The sequence below is a fragment of the Nipponia nippon genome, unplaced genomic scaffold (assembly GCF_047370975.1).
Source record: "Nipponia nippon isolate SJK-2023a ecotype South Korea unplaced genomic scaffold, ASM4737097v1 scaffold_5, whole genome shotgun sequence".
Lineage (NCBI taxonomy): Eukaryota > Metazoa > Chordata > Aves > Pelecaniformes > Threskiornithidae > Nipponia > Nipponia nippon.
Genome location: NW_028262369.1, coordinates 15869451 through 15893787, shown reverse-complemented (window position 1 = coordinate 15893787; position 24337 = coordinate 15869451). Strand labels below are relative to the sequence as shown.

The 24337-nt window shown below is 52.0% G+C and overlaps 3 protein-coding genes across 7 annotated transcripts; 1 reads left to right on the top strand and 2 right to left on the bottom strand.

The window, feature by feature from the left end:
• Positions 1-1444: 1444 nt before the first annotated feature.
• Positions 1445-6665, bottom strand: SMCR8 (SMCR8-C9orf72 complex subunit). Its single transcript, XM_009467825.2, has 2 exons — positions 4158-6665; positions 1445-1916 (listed from the first exon to the last, which is right to left on the bottom strand). Exons 1-2 carry the CDS (start codon positions 6509-6511, stop codon positions 1463-1465), a joined length of 2808 nt encoding a protein of 935 aa, XP_009466100.1. The 5' UTR covers positions 6512-6665; the 3' UTR covers positions 1445-1462.
• Positions 6666-6789: 124 nt separating this feature from the next.
• TOP3A (DNA topoisomerase III alpha) lies at positions 6790-18818 on the top strand. Of its 4 annotated transcripts, none has more exons than XM_087732281.1 (20): positions 6790-7120; positions 7511-7764; positions 8962-9021; positions 9436-9509; positions 10129-10204; positions 10746-10854; positions 11160-11303; positions 11842-12012; positions 12236-12336; positions 12473-12547; positions 12665-12747; positions 12867-13074; positions 13249-13434; positions 13874-14003; positions 14424-14537; positions 14618-14783; positions 15214-15357; positions 15650-15772; positions 16061-16791; positions 17849-18818. In XM_087732281.1, exons 2-20 carry the CDS (start codon positions 7579-7581, stop codon positions 18025-18027), a joined length of 3060 nt encoding a protein of 1019 aa, XP_087588407.1. In that variant the 5' UTR covers positions 6790-7120; positions 7511-7578; the 3' UTR covers positions 18028-18818. The 4 variants fall into 4 exon arrangements, with proteins under 4 accessions (XP_087588407.1, XP_087588403.1, XP_087588404.1 ...); XM_087732277.1 differs by having other exon boundaries at positions 7055-7116; XM_087732278.1 differs by lacking the exon at positions 8962-9021 and having other exon boundaries at positions 7055-7116.
• Positions 18819-20020: 1202 nt separating this feature from the next.
• On the bottom strand, positions 20021-24310 carry MIEF2 (mitochondrial elongation factor 2). 2 transcript variants are annotated; one of them, XM_087732282.1, is made up of 4 exons: positions 24234-24310; positions 23654-23807; positions 23333-23510; positions 20021-22468 (listed from the first exon to the last, which is right to left on the bottom strand). In XM_087732282.1, exons 2-4 carry the CDS (start codon positions 23798-23800, stop codon positions 21414-21416), a joined length of 1380 nt encoding a protein of 459 aa, XP_087588408.1. In that variant the 5' UTR covers positions 23801-23807; positions 24234-24310; the 3' UTR covers positions 20021-21413. The 2 variants fall into 2 exon arrangements, with proteins under 2 accessions (XP_087588408.1, XP_009466225.2); XM_009467950.2 differs by lacking the exon at positions 24234-24310 and having other exon boundaries at positions 23654-24220.
• Between the last annotated feature and the right edge of the window lie 27 nt (positions 24311-24337).

The window sequence follows — 24337 nt, the reverse complement described above, 5'->3', positions numbered from 1 at the left end:
CTACCGCCACACGGCACTGGGCAGAGCAGAGTGAGCCTGGGACCGGTGGCCAAGGAGCAGCAGCTCCTACGAGACTCCAGAGGGAAGCACTGCACCCGGGCACAAAGCTTTCGGCACTGACAGAACAACCTGGGAGCGTCACCACGCCGATGGCACAACCTTTATGGCACAGGCAGCGGCGTAGAAGCTTTGAAAGGAAAGTCCTTGGCATCCACGCTCAGAGAGTGGCAGTTCTGCCCCGTCCAGAGCTACCCAGGAGTGCCCCGGGAGAGGTAGTCGAGACACGACAAAGGCTCGGCCAGAAGCAGCATGCAGCAACGCTGACCCTGCTTCACCACAAAGCACAAGTCAACTCCCCGACATAAAAAAAAAAACAAAAAAAAACCAAAAAATCAAACTATTATGGATACAATGTGGAATCCAGTACATTCATCCCCGATCTCTCCTGAGCACTAGTATCTCACAGCCAGGCAGCCTGTTCTAACAGCCTGCTGTCTCACAGCGTAGCTTCAGCTGAATTGCACTGTTCCGTTTCCCCATCACAAAAAGCACCTAAAAATGAGGGTCCCCCTCACTCTGTTCAGTTCCCCTCTCCTTAAAAGGCCACCCTCGACCTCACATGCTTTGAGGATTCCCAGTCTCCCTCCCACCCTTCTCGGAGGTTGCCCAGCAAATAGGACGTGACAAATTGACAAGGCACAGTGCTCTACATTCACAGCAGCAGGCGCCTCGGTGGCCGCCGGCGTTAAGGAGTCCTTCCATGTTCCAGATTTTAACAAAGCTGAGAGAAACTGGCAAATGCTTTCTGGAGAGAAGCACATGTGCCTCCACTGCTCTCCCACCCGTCCAGGGACAACCCGTCCTGGGAAGCACCAGGAAACTCAGAAAAACGCAGGAAGGGCCACCATCCGCTACCGCTGCACACAGATGGGTAACTGCAAGCTGCCACCCTACCAGGGAACTTCCGAGCGACACTCACACGAAACACTGGTGGATTAAAACTTCACATGGCCTTTACATCTCCCCTCTGGTCTCCGCCCTGGCTCTGCGAAAGGGAGCAACAGCATTTAGGGCTCTGGCAGAAGCATGCAGTGCACTGCGTTATTTTGAGGGCTGCACGCTAGTAAGTATTGATCCCCAAGACAGCCCACCTCTCTCTCCATGCCATAATCCCCCTGGGATGCTGCCATGATATGCTTTAAAAGTTAATAGTGCCCCTTCTAACATTTAAAACCAGCGTGCCCGGTGTTTTATGTGATGGAACATCTACATTCTTGGCTACAGGGAACCGCACAGAAATCCAGTCCCTCAGACATCGATTTCTGTGGAGCAGAGACACTTGCAAATGCATCGGCTTCTTTGCCCCTTCCCGACGTATGAGAGCTACTGCAGACAGCGTCAATGTCAAGCACGGATGAGCTTCATCAGACTCTGAGTACGCAGGTAGATAGCCCGCACAAGGCTAGATTTTGTACAAAAAGCTGGGAACATAGTCAAATCTGAGCAGAGGGTTCACCCCCTGGCCGGGTTCCTGAATGTACTGCAGCTTCAGCAGCTCAGCTAAATACTGTACAATTTTGATATCTTCATTGGCAAGGCCCAGTTGAAGCTTCAGAAAGTTCATCCTGCGATTCACAACAGATTCCTCTGGTTCCCTTTCACTGATGGGAAGGTGCAAATGATGGCAGAAGGTGAAGAGGAAAGCTTTTGAACACAGCTGGGTGAGGATGCTTTGGACGTGCATATAGTAGGTGCTTCCTCGTTTGATCTGCGTGCGGTGGTCTGCCAGCCGGGACACCAAGGTGCCTTTGTAAAGCGGGCAGCGGAGAGTCTTACTGTCGGCGTCCAGAATGCTGACGTACCGGCTGTATCGGCTCAGGGCGTGCAGCACGTTCACCCCGGCAGGCGACACCATCCTGAAACAGCAAAGAGAGAGGTCACAGCTGGAGGGGACCAGACAGTTAAGCAGCAGACTGTGGCCATGCCCCTTGTATCGCATGTACCTTCCCTCTACCTTGTGAGCTGGTGCAAGAGCCTCTGTGGGCAAATAAAGTCTAGCATGGATGAGAATGGCCGAATAGCCTCTCCAGCTTGCCAGATCCCAAAGAAACCTTGATCCCCTGGATCTGCACGTGCGCTGGTCTGCACCGTGTGCGCACTACTTCATAAACCACCGCGCTTCGGGGCAGCTTCCTCCCTCGGCGACATGGAGAGGGAGTCATAGGACATCTCTGGTGAACAGAAGCAAATCTTGCAGCAGCCAGTAGCTTCTGGACGTGACAACAAGGACTCAGAAACCCAAACCAGCCCTACCTTGCCAAGAGCTCCACTTTCTCCGCGTATCGCTGTTTTGGGAGGGAGCTGCTCTGAGGTGGTCAAAGCCCTGAGCGGAGCAAAACCTTCTGTCCCTCCTTTAAAGAGGGAACCATCCTTAAACCAGAACATTCCCTGGCTGAGCCTGGGCATTTTTCATGCAGGTGCAAACCCACAGCACATTCACAACATACAATTCTCCAACAAGCATAAATTAATGTTATTTAAATGCAAATTACAAACCTACGCAAACTCTACCTTCTGCTCCTCAATTCTGCGTAGTTAAAGTCACTCGGTTGAGATACAGCTCCCAGACTCAAACTAGGAGCCCCAACTGCTGGTGTAAGGGCTGACCCTGTGCCCAGGCAGCGTCTGGCCTTAGGAGACGCAGCACCCTTACCAGAATAATTAATTTAGCCTCTAAGTTCCTTCCCAAAGCACTTGTACAAATGGTTTGCTGAAAGCACCCACGTTAAACTCAACACTTAATTAACATTCCACAGAGGAGAATTTAAATGACTGACAGATTACAAGCAGTTCCATAAAAAAAAAAAAAAAAACAACAAAAAAAAACAGACTTCTGTTTATAAAAATTGCGTCTAACCACAAACATTGAGCAACGAGTGAACACTCAGGGCTTTTAAAAACCTCACCGACAGACAGAGAATTTTGGGAGCAGTTGTTGGCAGAGCTGTCATCCTGCCACACGAGCACAGAAATGAGGGTAAACTCGCAGCTTAGGATAATTTCATCAGCCACAACTCCCAGCGACACAATGCTCAGCAGTCCAGAAAGCAGATTTCTGTATTTTGATTTTCGTGCTGCTCAGAAACACTCCTTCAGGAGCTATTCCAGCCCAGCTCTGAGCAATGGGCTGCCACTCTGACTCATGTTTTCCATGTTGGTGACAGCAATGGCCATTCCCTGTCATACCTGCACCCAAAGCACCAGAAAGCATCCTGGTAACACACAAAGAAAATCCTTTTCATAACACCAACAAAGGCAGGGCAAAATCTTGAGAGCTGAGCAATCGCTATTTGCTAACATAAACCATGAAACCACATTTCAGGATTGGGGGTGGGGGAAGGGGTGCTTGCTTTCACGATGGTCCTCACCCTGAGCAGAAGTTTCCTTTGCATCTGAACTGCAATTCCAACACCGTGGCCCGCACAGCTCCGCGGACCTTTTTTCCTGCACTAAGGCATGTTATAAATAAGTCTCTGTCCATCTGCACCCCTTCGAAGAGAGCCTAGCAGCTCTGCACCTCTGCCCTTCCCACAACACCCGGCCAGCACACCCTTGCCAACACAGCCCAAGGCACTGGCACTCCAATTTCTGACCTACCGATCTCATCTCTTCATCAGGGTCCACAAGGAAAAACCCTCCTCATATCAAAGCATCTATTTAAAAAACAAAATTCTAGCTAGAAATGCCAGAAGAGTCTCAGCAGGAGACAGGGGAAAGCCAAGCACACAAGGGATGCCAGGAGCACTCTTATCAGATCATCCAGGAAACAAGCAGGACTCACGTGTTTGTTCTCTGCTTCGCCAGGCTAAGACCTAAACCAAAAGGAAACCTCCTGGCCGAATAACTAGTATGAGCCAGGCAGCAAGCACGTAGCAGATGTTTTAAATATTAACTCTCAAGTGAGGCTGGATATAAAGAGACAGACAAATCTACTCCCCTTCCAAATATGCCCCATAAGCAGAAACTCATGGCAGCTGCATAGGTAATTAGACAGAGACCTCCCCTGCGCATCAATTCCCCTCTGAAATTCCTGCTTTGGAGATGAAGTTTTTATCATACACCTCAACACTGATAAAGCAAACAGATCCTTGATTTACCTCTGGAGTCCGATCAGTTTCCACTTCTGGAAATCCACAACGTGCAGAGGGGAAGTGACCCAGTGCTTCACAGGCTTGGCGTAAATGCCACAGTTCGGCACGAAGATGGAGAGCGCCGTCACAAGCTTCTTGACTATCGCTTCCTCTTCCCCCAGCACGATCAGGGTCCTCCCGCTGAGCAGGGAGTAGATGGCAGGGTGAGCGAAGGGGTACTGCCTGATGAAGCGCAGTGCGTTCTGGCCAGCCTTTTTTTTGTGCCTTTCACTCGCCTGACAGGCGGGGTGAGCAGGAGAAGGGGTCCTGTCAGAGCACGTGGAGGCAGCGCTGCTGATATAGCTCGTGGAGTCCGAGCACTCATCCAGGCTGCTCTTACTGACCTCCCTGCTGCCTGTCAGGTAGCGCGAGTCAAGCTCGTAGGGCAGGAGCCCCCCCGAGATGCCGTCGTGGGAGGGAAAGCCCCCGAAGCTCCCACGCAGCCCCTGCTCAGCCTGCCGGTACGGCTGCGGGGGGATCCTGACCACCCCATCCTCGTCACAGGGCTTCTGTCCCAGGTCAGGCAGAGGCTCAAGGAAGTTGGGACTCTCCTTCCCGATACAACAGGCAGAGTCAACCTGCACTAAGTTTTCCTGTTTTGAAATGTCTTCCTGCTCGTCAGCATTGTCCGGGTTTAGTTTGGGGGTGAAACGAAGGCCTCCCTCTTCATCATCCATGTAAGGTTCCTCATTAATGGCACTTGGGTAGCTCGCTTTGAAATCTTCTGGGATGAGCGACTCGGAGGGACACGTGCTGAGAACCTCGATGCTGTCCTCGCTGACAGTCCTCCGGCTGCCCACCTTGCTCCTGCCCACCTGGGGGCTGGGGCTGACGGGCAGGCTGGCCTGGCTCTCCGATTTTGTCAAGCCAGATGCAGACTTCTCCGTTCCAAGAACCTCGATGCTCTCACCGCTGCTGATGCTGCCTTTAATATCTGCATCGAGATAGTCCAGGTTCTCCTGGTGTTCGAACGTCACGGACTCGCTCATTTTGGGTTCTTGGGAGTCCTCGATTTCTTGCTCCATCTTGATTGGAACGCACTCCACGCTGGACTTGTAGGATCCCAGGCTAATGACCACTTTAGGAGCAGGGGACTCTTCCGAACACTTTCTATTGATGGCATCCTGACTGAGCCCCTGGCAGCCTCTGTACTGTTTTTCAGGTGGTTTTTCATCCAGAACAGATACATCCTCAAAGAGGAAGTTAGTTACGCTTTGTTGCTTTAAGAGCACCCTACTGATCTGGTCTGTCAGGAGGTAGCACACGTCACCTCTGAAAGTCCTCTCGATCTGATGCAACTGGTCAAGGGTTTGGGTGAAAAAATAAATATCGCAGAGTTCCTCCAGTGTCTTCAGCTTCTTGTCAAAGCATTTGGCAGACTTGGCTTTGATGAGCTTGGGGGTATAGGACGGCACGTGGGTGTAGAGGTGTGTTTCGCCAGGCTCGGCAAGATCGGAGGTAGTCGGGTCCTGATCGCAGCCCGCGTTGGCCTGATCCAGTGGACATTCCGGCTCATAGGGGTGGAAGTCAGACTCCTTCAACTTCCTGTAGGGATAAGACCTGATTTGTTTCAGCAGATCTTGGTGCTCAATGATAGACTTTTCCACGCTGGCCAGCTCGTTGGCCTTCTCGATGGCTTGGGTTGTATAATACCCTTTGTCATTGGCTTTCTTCTGTATCTCAGTTTCGTTGTGCAGGACAGTCCTGGTGTAGTCGAGATCTTTCAGTTTCTTTTCCAGTTCATTAGCAAAAGCTTTCCTGTTCCCCGTCTTTAGGCATTCAGAGGCTTTGGAGAACTCAGCAGAGAGTTCCTGAAACTGCTGCATGATTTTGTGCTCATCGGCAGAAATATAGGCCATGCAGAAGGGCCTCACGAAACCCCTGGCTTCGAGGTCGTACAGAGTCAAGTGGTGGACGTATGCGAAGGCCCCTTCCTTCGAGTCCCCCAGGACCACTTTGGAATCCTCCACAAAGTTCAGCTTTGGGTAGGCAGAGCCGGGGGGATGCCCCACGAAGGAAGCCTGGTAATCCACAGACATGATCCGAAGGGAAAAATAATTGAGATCGAAAGTGCCCGACACTTTGGCGTCATCGGGGATGGTCAGGAGGGGCTGGGGCCCCACTTGCTCTGAGAACTCGGAGATGAGGATGAAGTCCCGGGTGAACTTGGAGCTGGCGACCTTGGCCCAGGGGTTGGCGCCGTGGCTGGCGAAGGGGAAGAGCGGCACCGAGTACTCCTCGGGCAGGGGCGGCTCGCTGTACAGCTCATCCTCCAGCTCCTCCTCTCTGGTGAAGGCCACCACGTCAGGGGCGCTGATCATATTTCCCGCAGGAGGGGACCGACATGGAGCAGCGAGGCCCCCCCGGTCCCCCCCGCCACCGCCGCCGCCGCCGGGCCCTGCGGGAGGCCCCGCCGCAGCCCCGGCCCGCCCGCAGCCAGGCCCCCGCCGCAGCCCCTTCTCCCGCAGCCCCTTCTCCCGCCGCCGCTGCCTCACGCCTCTGCCATGGCCTGGAGCCGCCGGGAGCTGCCGGCCCCGCTGCCCCACCGGGCCCCGCTCAACCGCCGCTCCCCTCACGGACGCCGCAGCCCCGCAGCCATCTTAGGGTCACATGACGTCGCGACCTCTCACCCCGCCAACAGGAAGCGAAGCCTCCGCCTTCCCCTCACCCCTTGCCGCTGGTTTTTTTTTTTTTTTTTTTTTTAGCCTCCGCCGTCCCGTGGCGTTACTCCCCCGGGACGGGCCCGGCGGCGGGAGGCAGTAGCAAACCGAAGCGGGACGACGGGAGGATACTACGGAGGGGCGACGCGGGGCATCTTGGGAGCCGTAGTTTTCTCCCGCCACGGTGGCGCTTTACGGCAGGACGTAACGTTGAGGGAAAGCGCCCCGCCGCCCTTTGCGACAGAGCGAGCGCGGGAGTGAGGGCGGTGGGTGAGGAGAGCCCCGCCGGCGGGAACCGGCGGGAACCGGGCGGGGCGGGAGGGGATGTCCCGGGGGAGGGAGAGCCCGGCCGGGGGCGGGGGGGGGTGGTAGGCCTGCCGTGCCCCGGCTGCGGTGGGCGGGGGCCAGCCCCGGCCTGCGGGGAGGCCTCGGCAGGGCGGGAGGGGGCCGGGCAGGACCCGCCGGGTGGCCGTTTCTGGCGGGGGCGGAGGGGAGAAGCCTTCTCCAGCTCCGTGCAGCCGTGAGGGGGCTGCGCCGCGAATGGCGGCGGGGCAGCCGGGCAGAGGATGCCTCGGGCCCGCCCGGGGTCGGCGGTCGAAGGCTGAGCAGGGCCGTGCGGGGGACACTCAGGACTCAGGGATCGCTCTCCGTCCTTGGCAGGGTCCGGCCACAGGGCAAGGGCACAGCAGCATGCCTCGGCCCCGCGGGAGCCCTCGCCGTCTCCTGTAATGAACTTTCCAGCGAGGCTCTTTGCCGGCTGCGGGGTCAGGATGCTGCCGCAGCCCTGGCGTCTCTTCTCGCGGGCTGCGGAGGATGTGGCATGGCAGAGGATCCGGAAGGTCCTGTGCGTGGCTGAGAAGAACGATGCTGCCCGAGGGATTGCAGATCTGCTCTCCCACAGCAGGATGCGACGGGTAGGAATGCACCGCATCTCCCTACCGCTTCCTGATAGGCGTACAGGTCTGGCTTAGCTGGCTGGAGAGGATCAGCTCCCCGGGGCCACTGTGCAGCACAGTCCTGGCCTCGGGTGTCGTCTGTGTCTTGTGTGGTAGCCCCCGCCCACTCTGCAGAGCTTGACACCGGCAGTTCGCATCAGCACATGCCACAGCTTGCACTGCTTTTGTCTCTGGCCACTTCTGACCACGTGAGGGTACAGGAACGGCTTTTGTGGACAAACACCACTTGCCCAAATGTATTTGGGAGTCTTGGACCCCTTTTCCTTGTGATATTAGTCCAGTTGGAATTTAGCTCCCCAGCTGTGCTCCTTCTGCCTGGACTGCCTTCTCTGGCCACTGAGCTCTGTGGTGTGGGCTCCCTGTGTTGTTCCTAGCTTTGCAGTGTATGTGAAAGGCTTCAGGAACTGAAACCATCTGTTGGCGTGCGTTTCCCTGTCAGAAAGCACCGCTTCTGCAGCATCAGCAAGTGCCAGGGGTTTACTGAAGTTCACATAATAAAGCAAAGATGGTCTGTGGTTGGGAGAAGAGGAGTTCAAAGATCTCTCTCTCTGCTGCTTTGTTTTGTGACCTTTAATGGTTTGTGTAATTACTTGGTATTTCCAAGCTAAGGAACTAGAAGGTGCTTCTAGACCAGAATTATATTTGAATGAAAGGTGTTACTGAGAACTTGAGTGCTGACAGTCCCAATCAAGGAAGATATCATCCTGCTTCTGTAGAAAAAGCAGCAAATACCTAATCTAGAAACTTCCATGAGTCTCAGTTAGGTGGAGGTACTCTTGGGGACCCGGAGCTGCCACACTAATTGTCGTTTAGAGCAGGACAGTTGTTTGTCAAGACTATAATTGGCCAGCCCCATTAAACAAAGCTGGTCTTCACTGTTTGTTGTCACTATCCATGAGGAGATGACCCTGGCATCCCCTTCAGGTGTGGTTTAAAATACACTTACATTGGAAAGCACCGTTTCATTGTCTCCCTAAATGATGCAGGCAATTTCCATTCACCGTACCTTGCCTTTCTGTTTTGGCTACAGTACCTGGTTGTCACTTGCCCCATGCTTCTCTGCTGCTCTGCCATAACAGCATGTATAAAGCGAGGTGGAACACGTTTGGTTTCTGTTAGGAGCCAGAAACTCAGCAACTTTCCTTTTCCTTCTAGCGAGAAGGGTTTTCCAAGTTCAACAAGATCTATGAATACGACTACCAGATGTTTGGCCAGGTAGAGTTTTCTTTCATTCTACTTCTGGATTAGAGAAGTGCAAAATACTAGTTGTTAAAAGGCATTTGTCAGAAGTTACAGAACACATATCCAGCGACAGGGACATTTTGTCCAAAGATGAGGAAAAGTCCGATGTTCTTTTCTTGGCTCAACCACTGACTTGTTTTGTTGCTTTAAGTCTTTCAACTTTCTGGTTTTATATCAAAAATATGTTGCTGTTTAGAATTGGGAGCTTCCTACAAAAATTGAGGATAAGGCCATAGATTTAGCTGTCAGTAGAGAGAAGAGCTTGTTATGATATATTAGCAGGAGGGAGGTGTCACTGTGTAAATTGAGAACTGCATCAAGATCTCAGGGCTGCAGGTAGTTTTTAGCAAACGATGGGCACTAATTACCTTGCTCTGTCTCTTGCAGAATGTTACTATGGTGATGACGTCCGTGTCAGGACACTTACTGGCTCATGATTTTAAGCTGCCGTTTCGCAAATGGTTCGTATGTAGTACCCCCTCGCAGGAAGCAGGGCTGCCATCTTCTGCCTTCAATCCTGAGCTGAGTGAGGCACTGCGAGTGTGAGGAGTAGGGAGCAGGGAGGGACTCTGACACCGCGTGCAGAGCAGGGTGATGAGTACCAAATTTTGTATAGCATAGCTAAAATATTGTTTCAAATTACTGTCTTCAGAGTGCTAAAAAACCCTGAAGTCATAACACTGGTTAAAATACATTAAGGCAGACCCAAAGAATTAAACTGATTCCAAAACTGGATTGATGTTTTTGTGTTCTTTGTTCAACTAGGAGTTGTCCTGGGAAGTGGGGTGCTTTCTCTGTCTTCCCTCCCCTTTGTTCTTGGTGCTTGAAATAAGAGAAGTTGCATGTTTAGGGCTGCCTTCTAGATTTGCTGTTTTCTCTGGTTGCTTTTTGGTTCTGTTGCTTTTAAGTGTAACTCAGCATTTCATGTGAACTCTAAGTTGTCTAAGACGAGGCCTGTAATGAAATATATTATTAGTTCTAGTACTTGAACACCACTACCTCACAAGACAGCACCAGTTAGTGTCTCACAACATATGTTTTAGTTTTCGTTATGCACACTGTTTATCCTCTGTTTACCAGGCATAGCTGCAACCCTCTAGCTCTTTTTGATGCTGAAATTGAGAAGTATTGCCCTGAAAATTACATGGATATCAAGGTAAGTTGTTTTTAAGAGTTTCCCTGAAACTCTGAGTTCAGAGGTTAGTTCTACAAATATTGTCTCAGACAGAAGCAGGATTGTACCTTTGTCCTTAATGTCTAAGTTCTAGAGTTTAGCAAATGTATCCTGCATTTCCTAGGACTATATATGCTGTTCATTTGTGACATTGAAAGTCTCCTGCTCATGTACAATTAGTGCAGTAGAGGAACAACTACTTTGCTAAAAGTAGAAATGTTTTTTCCAACAAGGTGGAATCGGTAATTGTGTCTCAGTTTTACAAAAAATGACATTTTCAGAGAACAGACTGGTACAATCCGATCCAAGCCATGCTTTTTAACAGAGTTAGATGTAAATAAATGACTCAGTTCTTTTGAAAGCTGCCTAATCTCATGAGAGACACAATTACAAAATGTTATTGCAACAATCTATCTCTATGGATACACGCTGCATTTCATGTTCAGTTCATGAGTCATTCTAAAATTAAATGACAAAGCATGTGGCCTGGTATGTCTCACTCTGTGTTGTTTTCTCGCTTCAGAGAACCCTTGAACGAGAAGTCCAGCAGTGCCAAGCTCTGGTGATCTGGACTGACTGCGATCGAGAAGGGGAGAACATTGGCTTTGAGATAATTCACGTCTGCAAAGCTGGTGCGTAGAGCATTTTCTGCATCAGTCTGAGTTCCAATAAAGTGCTGATTCAACAGGTGTCATTGCTCAGAGATCTTGCAACAGAGGTGTATTCTCAATCTTACTGTGTTCAGGTTAAATATGTTGATGGTAGTTCTGATAAATATGTGGCTCTGATACACCAGAAATATGCTCAGCTATTGGAAAGCTATAGAATAGCTTGACAGTGTACTCTTTCAAAGATAGCTGTTCATTAGTTGCTCCTTTCCGTTGGTGTTTGAGTCACTCTTTGATTTCTTTTTTTTGTTTTGTTTTGTGTCTGACAGTAAAGCCAAACCTCCAGGTTTTCCGAGCCCGTTTTTCAGAGATTACGCTTCATGCTGTCAGAACAGCCTGCGAGAACCTCACCCAACCAGATCAAAAAACGAGTGATGCTGTTGATGTCAGGCAGGAGCTGGACCTCAGGATAGGTATGTAAACACGCGCTGGAGGTGAGAGCAGGCTGCTAGGCCTGAGCTGCTGCATACGGAAGTGAGCAAGAGTGTTGTAGGCAGGCAGGGGACAGCTTTGTTATCAGTGGATAGCTTATTGTCTATAAATACTTGAACTCCGTTAGACTGCTGTACAAATGAGAGCGCCATCCATCAGGCTCTTCCTCGCTTCTCGTCTAACCACATTGAATGCACATTGTTAAAGCCCAGCAAGGGGTGTTTAGAAATCATCTGGTACTGTATACTCAACACAAGACAGAAATGCCCTCTGTAGTGTCGTAAATTGGATTTTTAGGTCAGATACAACTAAATCACATCTGGTGTTTTACTGGAAACATGGTCTTTGAAGCAAACGTTAGGTTTATAGACCATGCAGCAGTGACAGGCTTCTGCAACTTTTAGTGTTAAAATTAGAGTAAAATTAATACTCGGGAGTATTAAACAGAACCATCTGCAGTGTTGTGTTTATCCTCTAATGTTGTATTATTCAGTTCTGCTGTCTATTTTGTTTTCTCAGGTGCTGCCTTCACCAGATTCCAGACACTGAGGCTCCGGAAGATCTTCCCTGACATTTTAGCAGATCAGCTGATCAGCTATGGTAGCTGCCAGTTCCCAACGCTGGGGTTTGTAGTCGAACGCTTTAAAGCCATCCAGGCCTTTGTTCCTGAAGCCTTCTATAAAATAAAAGGTATGCTTGGGGAAAGCGAGTTCTGGGCTCCATCTTAAAGGGCTTGACGCATTTAGAAAGGAAAAACATCAGGGCAACAAACAGTGCTGCAGAGGTGGTTTCCTCTTCCCTTGCCATGACCACTAAGCAGAACTGAAAGGTTTACCAGTAGTGTGGCCGCACTGCCTCTGCTGTATTTCCATTGTATTACTACTGTATCACTCAGATCTGTTGTTCAACACAGTGACACATGATCATGAAGATGGCAGTGTGGTCTTCAACTGGAAGAGGAACCGGCTCTTTAATCACACAGCGTGCCTGGTCCTTTACCAGATGTGTATGGAGGTAGGAAAGCTTGTAAATAGTTGTATAATCCAGTATCAGCCAAATATTTCCTGCATTTATCTCGCTCAAGATGTTTAAAGACCAGTTTGTGTAAACTCTTAAAGGAGATTTTGCATTTTGCTTACTCTGTGTTTAGGATCCAGTAGCAACTGTTGTTGAGGTTGGGAGCAAGCCAAAGAGCAAATGGAGGCCCCTGCCCCTGGACACTGTGGTACGTTTGAACTATGCTGAAATGACTTATCTGAAAGAAGCTTTGAGCAAGATATTTTACTCACCACTCTGAATTATGCACAAATACATTTTTTTTTTCTGGCTCCTCCCGATGCAGGAACTTGAGAAGTTGGCTTCCCGCAAACTGAAAATAAACGCAAAGGAAACCATGAGAATAGCAGAAAAACTCTATACTCAAGGGTAAGAAAGCAAGACTTGGCTTGGTAAATGTAATTCTTTCAAAAATAAATGGCCTTTAGTCCAAAAAGGGAAGCATCTTGGAGCACCTCTTAAAGTGCTTTTCTGTCTCTCTTCTTAAGGTTCATTAGCTACCCCCGAACTGAGACCAACATTTTCCCCAAGGAGCTGAACCTCTCTGCCTTAGTACAACAGCAAACACAGGACCCAAACTGGGGAGCATTTGCACAGAGGATTTTGGATCAGGGTGGGCCGACCCCTCGGAGTGGAACCAAATCAGATCAGGCTCACCCTCCCATTCACCCCACAAAATACACTGCTAACCTGCAGGTGAGTTTAACAAAGGCAGAGGTAACTGGATGGTTTGTATTGCTTGGTAAATAAAGATAGAAGTCTTAATAATTTGGTCATTAGCACAGTATCCTCACCCAAGATCTCACTAATATTTCTTGACATCTTATTAACACAGGAGGACACTGACCCTTTTTTACTGTTTGATATTAGGGCAATGAGCAGAGACTATATGAATTCATCGTGCGCCATTTTTTGGCTTGCTGCTCTCAAGATGCCAAGGGACAGGAAACAACTGTGGAGATCGACATTGCTAATGAGCGATTTGTTGCTCAAGGACTAATGATCCTGGCCCGAAATTATCTGGAAGTCTATCCTTATGAGAAGTGGAGTGATAAGGTAATACCCTTGAGTAACGTAGATGGGAGAGGCTAAAGTACCTGGAGTTTAAAATAGCACTTCACTGCCAACTTCAGACCCCTCTACAGAACGTCCTTTGGCAGTTCCTGGCTCACTGGCTGTTTCACTCAGAGCTGTTACTGCTGAAAACCTGTGCAGCTTTATTGTGCCCTCTTTGGATAGATTCTTCCCCTTCTGACACCACACCAGAGACCATACAGGGCTGTGGGGTTGACTTTACTCACCAAGAGGAGCTGCAATTGCCATTCCGTGGTCTCTCTGGCAGCTCATTACTGGTTAATCCTGAGGACCCTGAGACTGGATCTCCTCCAGAACAGGGTGCTGCTCTGTTACTGCACTGGCCTGCTGTTAGTGTGACATTTTTGTCTTTGATGAATGGACCAGAAGGCAGTTTCAAAGAGATTCTCCTTCCCTTCAGGTTATCCCACTGTATCAGAAAGGGTCTCGCTTTCAGCCCACTACAGTGGAGATGGTGGATGGGGAAACCAGCCCTCCATTGCTCCTCACAGAAGCGGATCTCATTGCTCTCATGGAGAAACATGGCATTGGTCAGTATTGGCAGCGTGGCCTCTCGCTCTTGGGAGAGCTTTGTTCATAAGCTTCTTCTCAACTTCTCTAACACCAGTTGCGTCCCACCCTCAGAGTAGGGAATTCAGCGACATTTATGTCACTTCAAATAAGAAATCAGTTAAATGTACAGAACAAAGGGATAGTAGAGACGTGCAGGCAAAGTCCAAAGATCCTAAGGAGTCTGCAGAGTGCCTCCAGTACCTAGGGAGATGTGCAGTTTAGGGTTCAGGGTGTGACTGCCAGCACCTTGTTGGCCTCAGTGCCAGTGGGACGTGAGGGCAGTGCTGCTCCTGGCCGTAAGTTGTCTCCTTGTCCCTTTAGCACCTTGCACTCTGCACTAGGCACAGGGGAAATCACTTCTTGGCACTTAATTTGACTAACGACCTGTCTGTTTTCAGGGACTGACGCCACTCATGCCGAGCACATTGAGACGATTAAGACGCGGATGTACGTGGGCCTTACAGCAGATCAGCGGTTCCTCCCAGGGCACCTGGGCATGGGGCTGGTTGAAGGTAAGGACAGTGCCCGTTAGGAAGACGGCAGATTCCTTACTTGCTCCTTCCTTTTGCTTACCCTGCAGTATCTTCCTCAGGCTATGATTCCATGGGCTACGAGATGTCCAAGCCTGACCTTCGAGCTGAGCTGGAGGCTGATCTGAAACTGATCTGTGAGGGCAAGAAAGACAAATCTGCAGTGTTGCAGCAGCAGGTCCAAAAGTACAAGCAAGTCTTCATTGAAGCTGTGGCCAGAGCCAACAAGTGAGTCCTGTCTTTGCCCTCTTCTGTTTGCTTTGCTGTTTTGGGAGGCGCTGGTTTCTCATCTGGGGCTCAGCCTGGAGTGGGATTCTGACACTCTCCCTGGAGCTCTGCCCAGTGTGTGTAGGCATTTGCATGGGAAGGGATGACTTGCAGCCTGGCACACTGTCAGGAGTTGGTGCCAACTAACTGCTCATCTTGGTTTAAACCCTTAAGATTAAATTCAGAGCTGGCTGAAGGAGAAGGCAACACGCACTGACCTCTTTTATGTTGTACCCACACCTAGTCTGTTCCAGAGGCATGATGCTGAATCAACATACTTGTGGAGAAGCTCAGAGGGGCTGTGTGGAGGGCAGCAGGCGCTAATTCCCTGCAGTGCCCGATTGCTCTTTGTGGAGGAGACACACTGGATGCTCTGCTTGTTTCTTTATAGGCTGGACGAGGCCCTGGCTCAGTATTTTGGAGAAGCCACAGAAATTGCAGAGCAAGAGGAGGTCTACCCAGCAATGCCTGTTTCCATTCGGAAGTGTCCACAGTGCAACAACGACATGGTCCTGAAGACCAAGAAGAATGGCGGGTTGGTGATCTTCCCTGTTGTAGAAAATAGCCTTCTGTGTTGGTTTGTGTTTTTCTAGGCGTTGTTCATTTACCTCCCCTCTGCAGCAAGCATGAAAACTTGGGCTGCAGCTAGCTAACTCCAACAGCTACATAAGGCTGTGTGGACTCAGCTTGAACCTCTCTCTCAAGTACGTATTTGCCCTTAAAATTTGTTGTTCTGACAATTTCTGATGACTGAGAAGACAGGAGAACAGATCACTGACTGTCTTGACTTTGCCTCTTCCTCATCCGGTGCTTTTGTCCCACAACAGGTTCTATCTCAGCTGCACGGGCTATCCAGCTTGTAAAACTGCAGTCTGGTTTCCCGATTTCGTGCTGGACGTGGCCAGGGACGAGAGTGTCTGTGACGTGTGTGAACCGCATCCAGTTCACAGGTAGGTCATACCAGTTATCCCTTGGGGAAATGCGGCCCCTTAGAAATTACGTGTTAGCCATCAGGGCCAGAGACTTCTGTGGGCTAGGCTGGGCAACCGTTTTCCATTCCAGTCTTGGAAAGCTGGAGCAGCACTCTCATGGCTTGGGGATAGAAAGAAGAGGGGCTGGGGAAACCAGTGTAAGCATAGCAGAATTTAAAAAATAAATTAAAAAATGAAGTCCAAATCGAGGTCTGTTGATGAGGAGTTATATGAACTGGGAGACCTTCATTCTTCCTTTCCTTTTAGACTGAAGTTTAAATTCAAGAGAGGCAGCGTTCCACCCATGATGCCCCTGGAGTTTGTTGGTTGCATCGGAGGCTGTGATGAGATGCTAAAAGAGCTCTTGGACCTGAAGTATTTACACAGGTCATCCCAATCCGCGTCGTCAGCCAGCCAGCAAGCTAATCACTTGCAAGTCAACAACTCCTTTAACAGAGCTCGTGGTGAAAACAGGCACGTGAGGGGGACCACAAACCTGGCACCAGGACATCTGCTCTCCTTGAACTCAACGAGAACACCCAGGCCTGCTCCTTCAGCTGCTCCAGATGACGGGAACAACGCAGTGGTGTGCAACTGTGGGAACGAAGCCCTGCTGTTAACTGTGCGCAAAGAAGGGCCCAATCAAGGCAGGCAGTTTTACAAATGCAGCGCCAGTACCTGCAACTTTTTTCTCTGGGCTGATCAGCAGTCAGAGGACAGAAGCAATGTGGCTCCACGGGGCTCTGCGCTTCCCCAGCCCTTTGCAGGAAGGGGCCCAGCAGGATTTCAGCGCCCAGGAGGAGGGAGAGGCCCAGAGCTCTTTGGAAGCAATAGCTCTGATTCAGGAGGTGGCACAGTCTGCAAGTGCGACCAGCCAGCCGTCACACGCACCGTCCAAAAGGATGGGCCCAACAAAGGGCGGCAGTTCCACACCTGCTCTAAACCCCGAGAGCAGCAGTGCGGCTTCTTCCAGTGGGCAGATGAAAACGTGGCACCAGGTAAGGCTGGGCTTGGGGTGAGATGCAAGGGTTGGGGCTGTTCTTGAAGCTAAACTGAACACACTTCTCACACGTGCGTAATGCTACCACAGCATGACAGCTCTTGTAGCAACTCATACGTTCAACAGACATCAGGTTTGTCTTTAGAATATCTGTCAGCAGCATTATAGCACTTCAAATGTTGCTTGCAACAACTGAGTCTGGCTTACCTTTCCAAGTGCTAGCAGGATGTGTCCTCGTAGCACACATCTACTGAGCTCCGAGCAGGATGCTTTGCTTCTGCGTGCAGTAAGCTTGAGCGTCTGTCTGTCCATGACTTATTGGATAAAGCCCAGTGCTCTTTTGAACAGTCTCTTCGGGAATTTTTCCTCCCAAATTACAGTGCTCAGCTTTGAGAGAGCTGTTACTGACTTGGTACAGAGTTGAAGCAGTGGCACCACTTTTGGAGATCTTAAACCCCATTCTGTCACGCCAGGGAAACGGTGCTACTCCCTCTGCCCTAGTTTAGGAATGCAGTGAAAGGCCAAGTCTGTCTGAAGCTTTGATCAGAGCTGAGAAACTGAGTGTGGCTGCTGTGGAAAGATGCTGAAAACAAGTACCCATAAAAAAAAAAATCACAAAATAAGGATGCAAAAGAAAGAGCACTGACACAGAGGGACAGTAAGCAAAGTACAGAGAGGGAGATGTGATCTGAGAGAGATCTTCAATGCTGGCCACCTCCTCAGACATTTGGGCCTAAAGGGGTAGAATCAAGTTTGCAAAACTACTTAAAAATCAAGCCTTCCTCTGGCACGTTTTGTTGTTTCTGCTTCAGCTGTAGACCAGAGCATGCAACCAGGCAGATCAGTTTCCCCTGTTCTGTTCCCACATTTCTCTAATGCTGCAAGACAAATGGGTAACATTTAACTATTTAGACAAATCTGGAGCAAGTGTAGTTTCAGGAATAATCTGAGTGGCTGGGATAGTAAAATCCTTGATCTGCCATTTTGAACTTTTCTTCTGTTTCTCACCTACTTATACTCTTAAAGGTACTTAAATGCAAGTTGTTTCTCTCTAGGGCCTTCTGGAGATGTCTCTTTGAACCACTTTGGGAGCAGTGGATACTCAAGAGGGTTGGGAAGTAAAGCCAAGAGACCAAGCAGTCTCTCTTCAGGAGCCACTGCCAAGAAAGCACGGACCTGTAGCATTTGCCACCAGCCTGGCCACACTAGGAAAACCTGCCCTCAAAACCACTGAGCCTGGATGGACATCTTTTGAGAGCCTGAAAGGTCCAGGGTTGCGAGCTGCTACAGAAGCAACTACTGCTGAAAGGAACTGGAGTCTAGAAACAAGTCTGTTGAGTGCTTTCTGGAAGGGCTGGTTGCAGGCTGCTCCTGCCAAGGGATATCATCCTCACGCATGCATTATATGCCTGGGCAGCAAGGGTTCAACCAGCTTTGAAAGGTGGCTCCACTACTGGTGTCAGCCTTTGTTTTCAGCTGCTCTTCTGCTGAGCAGATTGGGGTAGTCTAAACATTTCAAGGAAGCATTTGGAAACTGAATCTGCAGAGAAAACAGCACTGGATCTAGTCCACCTGCAGCTCCTGCCGTGGTGGTGGTTGTACACAGCCTTTCTACACAAGCAAGAGCTGGATCGTAGCCGCTAGGGCAGACACCAGGGCTGCTTACCTCTTCTCAGTCTCTGGCTTTCCACAGTGTGGAATTTTATTTTAAGTTCCCTTCTAAGTTGACAGTACCTGAGCAACATTCCCCTTTCTTTTTTGTCACAGCGCCATACCCCTTACCTTGGTTGTCCCTGCCAGTGAAGGAGGGTCAGGTGCAGAGGAGCTGGATCTGGTGCTTGCCCTGAAGGGGAAGCTCAGCTGCAGTGCTCAGGAAAAGCCTTCATTTTAGACAGCTCCTGAATTTGAATCTGAGTTCTTCCTCAGACCTTGAGACATGCCTCTGTGATGCTGCTAGCTAATGGAAGTTATTTTTGTCAAGCTAATAAGTTTCTTATTAAAAGGTTATTTAATTTTTAAGTTTAATGCAGTGACATCTTAACTCTGCCTTATTATTTCTTCCTACTTAAAATAGTTAAGCTATTACTGTAAAAGCATACACCCAAATCTTGCTCTTTCCACTCACTCACTGGAACGATACAGAAGCTTTCTTGGCAGAAACTCCCTGCAGTTATTTGGAAGAGAGCTGCAGAGGGGTAGGGAAAGTGGTTTTATCTCACCAGCTGCATCTGCTTTAGTGTTGCTGACCAGGGACAGACAGACAGCTGGCTGAACTGAAGGGAGGTTCTGTTTTCCTGCACTTAGTTTAGACTGAACTCCCTGGGAAGCCAGGCTACCTCCTCCCTCTCTGTTGGGGCTTCCTCTGTACATCAAAGCAAGTAGATCCGCAAGATTCCTGTGTCCTCTTCTGCCAGAGGACAGCATTCAGTTTTTCCCCCCAGGGCCTCCGATGCTGCTCAGGCCCCTACTCCTGGACACGGAGCAGTTCCCCGGGGTCAGTACTGAGGTGACACGCAGCACACGGAGCAGCCAGGGTGGGCAGGAGGCTGAAGCACTTTCTACAGGGTAGCTCAAAGCAGAGGAGACCACAGCAGCACAAGTTTGCTTTAAGGTCTGCACAAGAGAGAAGAGAGCCTCTAACTGTGCAGCAGTCCATCGCTATCAGGCCTAAATCCATGGAGTAAGGTCAAGAGAACTCAGGTTGCATTTCCCTGTACCCCTCACTCCCACGATTAACAGCTGTGGCCTAAAAATACAGACCTGCCAGCTAAAATAACAGGATTACGAGGCTTCGTAATGCAATCACTGAGCTGGCAAAAGCACAGCAGAAGCCCAAGCAGCAGCCTCTGAATGGCAACAGCAGCGGAAAGCATTTGTGCAGCACACAGGCAGCAGGTTAAGCCTTACTGATGGCATCAGCCGTTACCAGCTTTCCTGGCCTAACCCTGGTCAGCATTTGGCATCTGAGCAGTTAGAGCTGCTGGGTAAATGGTGCAAGCTCAGTGTCCAGACAGCTCACGTACTGCAGCCAGGCACTCTGCAGGCACAGGGGTTTGGAAGAGGAGGAGAAAGGCCATGCAGGATGGGGTCTGACCACCGCCAAGCTCTCTGCGCAGCAGGGCACGCCCTGGGCAGCGCTAGGCAGTTCTTGGGCATGCCATCGCAGCTGGAGGATCGCTTCAGCCCTTATCATGGGAAAGGAGACAAAACAGAGCTGACACAAGAACCAGTATACACAGGGAAGGTTTATTCTCATCACTGACACCTGGGAAGCGGTTTGGAGGAACAAACTAAGTCATCTTCAGACTGGGAGGAAAAGCAGGGTTTTTTCCTCCCGTAAACAAGATGATAGCTGTAAAGAAAACTAAACCGCAACAGCTGCTCACATTGAAGTCCACAGGATTTCTCCATCTCCACCAGTGTGCAAAACCAGCTCTTCCCATTAAATACGAGAATATATTCCTTCGCCCTGGGACTACAGCCAGAACCAAAGCCTACCAGCAGCCACTCAAAGGAAAAAAACAAAACAAAATACCCAAACAAAACATACCTTCTTAATAAAAAGCATAAACCGCTTAAGCTCTTGCAAGCGCTCTGCTCAGAGCATCATTCCTGTCCTACTTTCCTGCCCCTTACCGTGGGCCTCTGGGGGAACAGGACCTCAAGACAGCAGCAACACAAGTGTGAAAAGGTCACTGGACATACTGGAAGGGGATGCCGTGGTTCGTTGCAGAGCAGTGAGTACCCGCAGACGGATGCTGGCAGCGACCCACCTGCCGGGGAGGGGATGCACAGCCCTGCTGCAGCCTCCACCAAGGGCCTGATACCAGGAGCCTCCCGGGAGTCAGCAGCTCTCTTCCTGCCACCGCCTTTTTCAGGACATCTTCCAGCAAAACACCGCGTGTGACAAGGGCCACAAAGCCCCGGCACCCTGCTGGAAGCACGCCCCTTCCTTGGGGTAGAGTCAATACTGGCAGAATGAAGAGGTAGGGCTGAGCTTGCCCCTTTTGGCAGGTTTCCAAAGAATAAACCCACAGCCCTGCTTGCTATGGCTGTACCTTGAAGTGCCCAGACAACCACCCAGGTCATCACTTGGGCAATATCGTGCAGACGGATGAGGCTCCCACCCTGTCCCAAAAGCTGGCTGAGGGCATGGCACAGTCAGACCAAGTATCCAATGGGATGCTGCACCCCGTGGGGTCTGCAGGACACAGCAGCAGCAAGGAACTGCTGCCCTCCAGCTCCAGCTGGTCTTGGAGCACAAGGGAAGCCCAAGAGCTGCAACAGCAGGCTGGGACAGGCAGAGGACACTGGGAACCAGGGATCAAACATGCTTCACATTGGCTCCCAACGCCCAGTGGACGGGACTCACCTGTAGGTACTCAAGGTGTGGGCTGCACTTGCCCCAGGTTCGGCAGAGCCTCCCAGCCAAGGCCTCCTTGTGCCAACACCCACCTCTGCTCAGGCACGTTTTATTCAAACAGGAAATATTTCTTTTCTCATAAAGTGCAAGAACGTTGCCTCTTACTGACTAGTCAACTAGAAGCATCGCGACCCTCACAATGGGGAGGAGCAGATGGGTGAGGAACACCCTACGTTCGGGAGCTCCTGACACACCGGTCATTTCTCCTTCAGCAGGAGCTCTGGCTCAGATATGGCCCTGTAGAGCATGAAGCCCATCTCATCAATTTCCTCTTCCAATAGCTCACAGAAGAGGTTGATTTTGTGGTTGAAATAGGAAGGCAGGACCCCTTTCTCCAGGTAACCTACCAGCTCCTCAAGCACCTGCTGGAACCTGTCAGCAAGGCTTTCTTCTGCCCAGTCTGAACTGGTGGCACTGAGGTGAAGGACAACGTGGGTCAAGGGGCTGCCGCTCAGTTTGTGCAGGGCGGGATGGCTCTTGCAGACACCGTTCAGGATGCGGAGGCAGTGCTGCCGAGCCCCAGAGTCACTGGCATCCAGCTCCTTCACCTTTGAGACCTCTGCCCTGTAAAAGCTCTCAAGCCAGAGATTTTCCACCAGTCCTTCAGGAGGAGCAGCCAGAAGAACCTTGTCCTCCATTTCCACCACTGGGAAGAGGGTGATGCTCAGCTCGACCTGATTGTGTTTGACTTCCAACTTCAGCTCCTGGGAGGCCACAACCGGGTAGATGACGCTCCCCAGCAGGCTGCCTATGGCAGGCCAGTTGATGGAGGCCACCAGCATCTTGTGGAGGGTCTCGTTGAGCGCATTGGAGGAGAGGTACCGGCCCACGATGAACCTGTCCCAGGGGCTGCGCCCACGAGGGAAATACTCCAGATCAGTCCTCTTGATCATCCAGTACTGGGGGTTCCTCACCACGGTGTCCTCTCCCGGGATGAGGCTCCAGAGTGTGGTGTCAAGGACCACTGGCAGCATGAGGTGGATGTGGTCGGCCGCCAGAGCCCCGAGGCCATCGAGCAGGGGACTGCTAAGGAAGAGGCTGCCAAAGGGCAGCTCTGGGCACTTGCTCCGCAGGAAGTTCTGCAGTTGGGTGCAGATGCTCCTGGCCAGCTGTGGGGCGAGGGATGCTTGCGCCTCAGGCACAGCCAGCCGGCTGCTGTAGTGCGAGAGGAGCTTCTCCTGCAGCGTGAGGCAGCGCGGAGGGCTGGCTTCGACATGAGGAGTCTCTGGAGGAGCAGAGCAGACCCTGGGCTCTGTGAGAAGGGGATGGGGCAGAGGGAAGGGAGAAGTCACAGCTCTGAGCACATCATCTGCAACCTACAGCAGCAGCTTCTCCTGCCACAGCCAAGGGGGAGGCGTGTGGGTGCCCAGCTCGCAGCCCACCTCTCTGGACACAAGGCTGACCTTGCCAAGAGGGCCACCACCAAGTCCTCTGATATTAACAGTGCTTCTCAGCCAAGGCAGAGCTCAAACTAACCTCAAAACCCAACAGTGCCCAGCCACTCCCCTCACCTAGAGATGGGTAAACCAGGCTGAGCACCAGCAGCCGGGCAAGAGACTCACTGCCAGGGTCCCTACGAGTCTCAGCCCCACTGCGACTGCTCAGGCAGATCCAGCCTGCCCTGATGCCTGCCTGATGGCTTGAGTCCTGCAAATGATCCCGCTCTGGGTCCGGTATCTCAGGACCTGCCCTGCACCAAGCTGGGCTGCTTTCCCGCTTGGAAAAATGCCGTCTTTGTAGGCAGCCGGACAAGGCAGCCTTTGTCTATGGCAGCTCCCAAGCGCACCTTCCTCTAGACAGATCTGACCCAGAAAACGAGCACAGCAGACACCGCTCTGGAGGAAACAAAGCCCCCAACAGCCTCCACCATGCCGCAGCGGCTGGGGCACCCAGGACGGTATCGGAGGTGCCATTACTGCAGGCATTGCCTAAAAAGGGGTCGTGGCTCGGGATCCTCCCAGGAGGGCAGGCTCAATCAGGTCAGCTTTCCGGGCACTGAGCTAAAAATAACGCAGAGCTCCCAGACCGCCGGGAACAGCAGCGCAGCCGGCCTGGAGCACACGAAGGTGATCTTCCCGGTCGCGGCGGGAGCCAGCACACGCATCACGAGCCTCACCTGGCGCCAGCGGACGAGCCGGAGAGAGCAGAGGCTCGCTGAGGTCTTCCCTCCTCTGCTTCTTGGGGGGTTTTGGCGTCGCCTTGATCAAGGCCAAGTCCTGCCAGCTCTCCTCCAGGGTTTTCTGTTCAGCTTTGGGATCGCCTTCATCGCGAGGGCTGGTGGCTCGGTCTATCAGCTGGAAGGAAGGAAAACCAGTGTGGACGAGTTATTGTCTCTGTACCACATCCCTGTGGTCGCACCCCGAACTAGGGGGGACAACAGCCCCTGCGGTACACACACGGGGATACACAGCCCTGACGGTGGCCGCGGCAGCCTTACCCGCTTGACGGCCAGCGTGGCGATGGCCAGCACGGCCGCGCCGCTGACGCCCAGCACCAGCCTGGCGTTGGCCAACAGCAGGTCGAGGACGCTGCCCAGCCCGCCGTCCTCCTGCCGCTTGCCCCGCTGGCGCGTGAACTCGGCCATGGTCGCCCTGCGAAGCGGGAGAGGAGCAGCGGGTGTCACCCCGGGCGGGGGACCTGCACCCCGCGGGGCACAGGGCCCGCAGGATGGCAGGTTTTTTGGGGGGAACGGGGGTTTCTGCTGGCCTCGCCGCTCCCCTCCACCTCCGGGGCAAAGGCTTCCGCCGCCGGGACGCCTGGGTGCGGCGGAGGAGCAAGGGTCACCCCGCAGAAGGGTCACCCGCTCCTCGGCCGGCCCTGCCGCAACCGCCTCGGGGGGGAACCGGCGGCGAGGGACGGGACGGGGCGGGGCGGGGTCACCCTCCGCCGCCGCCAAGGAGAAGCGGCCGGGCCGCAGCACCCCTGGGGCCGTCCCCGCGCCCCAGACCCGCCCGGGGCAGGACCAGGACCAGGACCAGGACCGGGCCCGGCCCCGCGCCCGCCGCCCCCGCACTCACCCGCGCGTGCCGGCGCGCCCCGCAAGCCCCCGGCGCGGCCCCAGCCAATGGGGGAGCGGCGCGGCGCGGCCCCGCCCACCCGCGCGCGGAAGCAGAACCCGGCT

Bases quoted from the DNA above. Each gene is read 5' to 3' on its own strand.
- TOP3A (XM_087732281.1), top strand. From the start codon at position 7,579: ATGAACTTTCCAGCGAGGCTCTTTGCCGGCTGCGGGGTCAGGATGCTG. The intron at 12,548-12,664 runs GTACGTTTGAAC...CTCCCGATGCAG, and splicing joins CCCTGCCCCTGGACACTGTG to GAACTTGAGAAGTTGGCTTC. The intron at 13,435-13,873 runs GTAATACCCTTG...CCTTCCCTTCAG, and splicing joins ATGAGAAGTGGAGTGATAAG to GTTATCCCACTGTATCAGAA.
- MIEF2 (XM_087732282.1), bottom strand. From the start codon at position 23,800: ATGGCCGAGTTCACGCGCCAGCGGGGCAAGCGGCAGGAGGACGGCGGG. The intron at 23,511-23,653 runs GTAAGGCTGCCG...CCTTCCTTCCAG, and splicing joins CCACGCTGGCCGTCAAGCGG to CTGATAGACCGAGCCACCAG. The intron at 22,469-23,332 runs GTGAGGCTCGTG...CCCTTCTCACAG, and splicing joins GGCTCGTCCGCTGGCGCCAG to AGCCCAGGGTCTGCTCTGCT.
- SMCR8 (XM_009467825.2), bottom strand. From the start codon at position 6,511: ATGATCAGCGCCCCTGACGTGGTGGCCTTCACCAGAGAGGAGGAGCTG. The intron at 1,917-4,157 runs GTAAATCAAGGA...TTGCTGTTTCAG, and splicing joins AAACTGATCGGACTCCAGAG to GATGGTGTCGCCTGCCGGGG.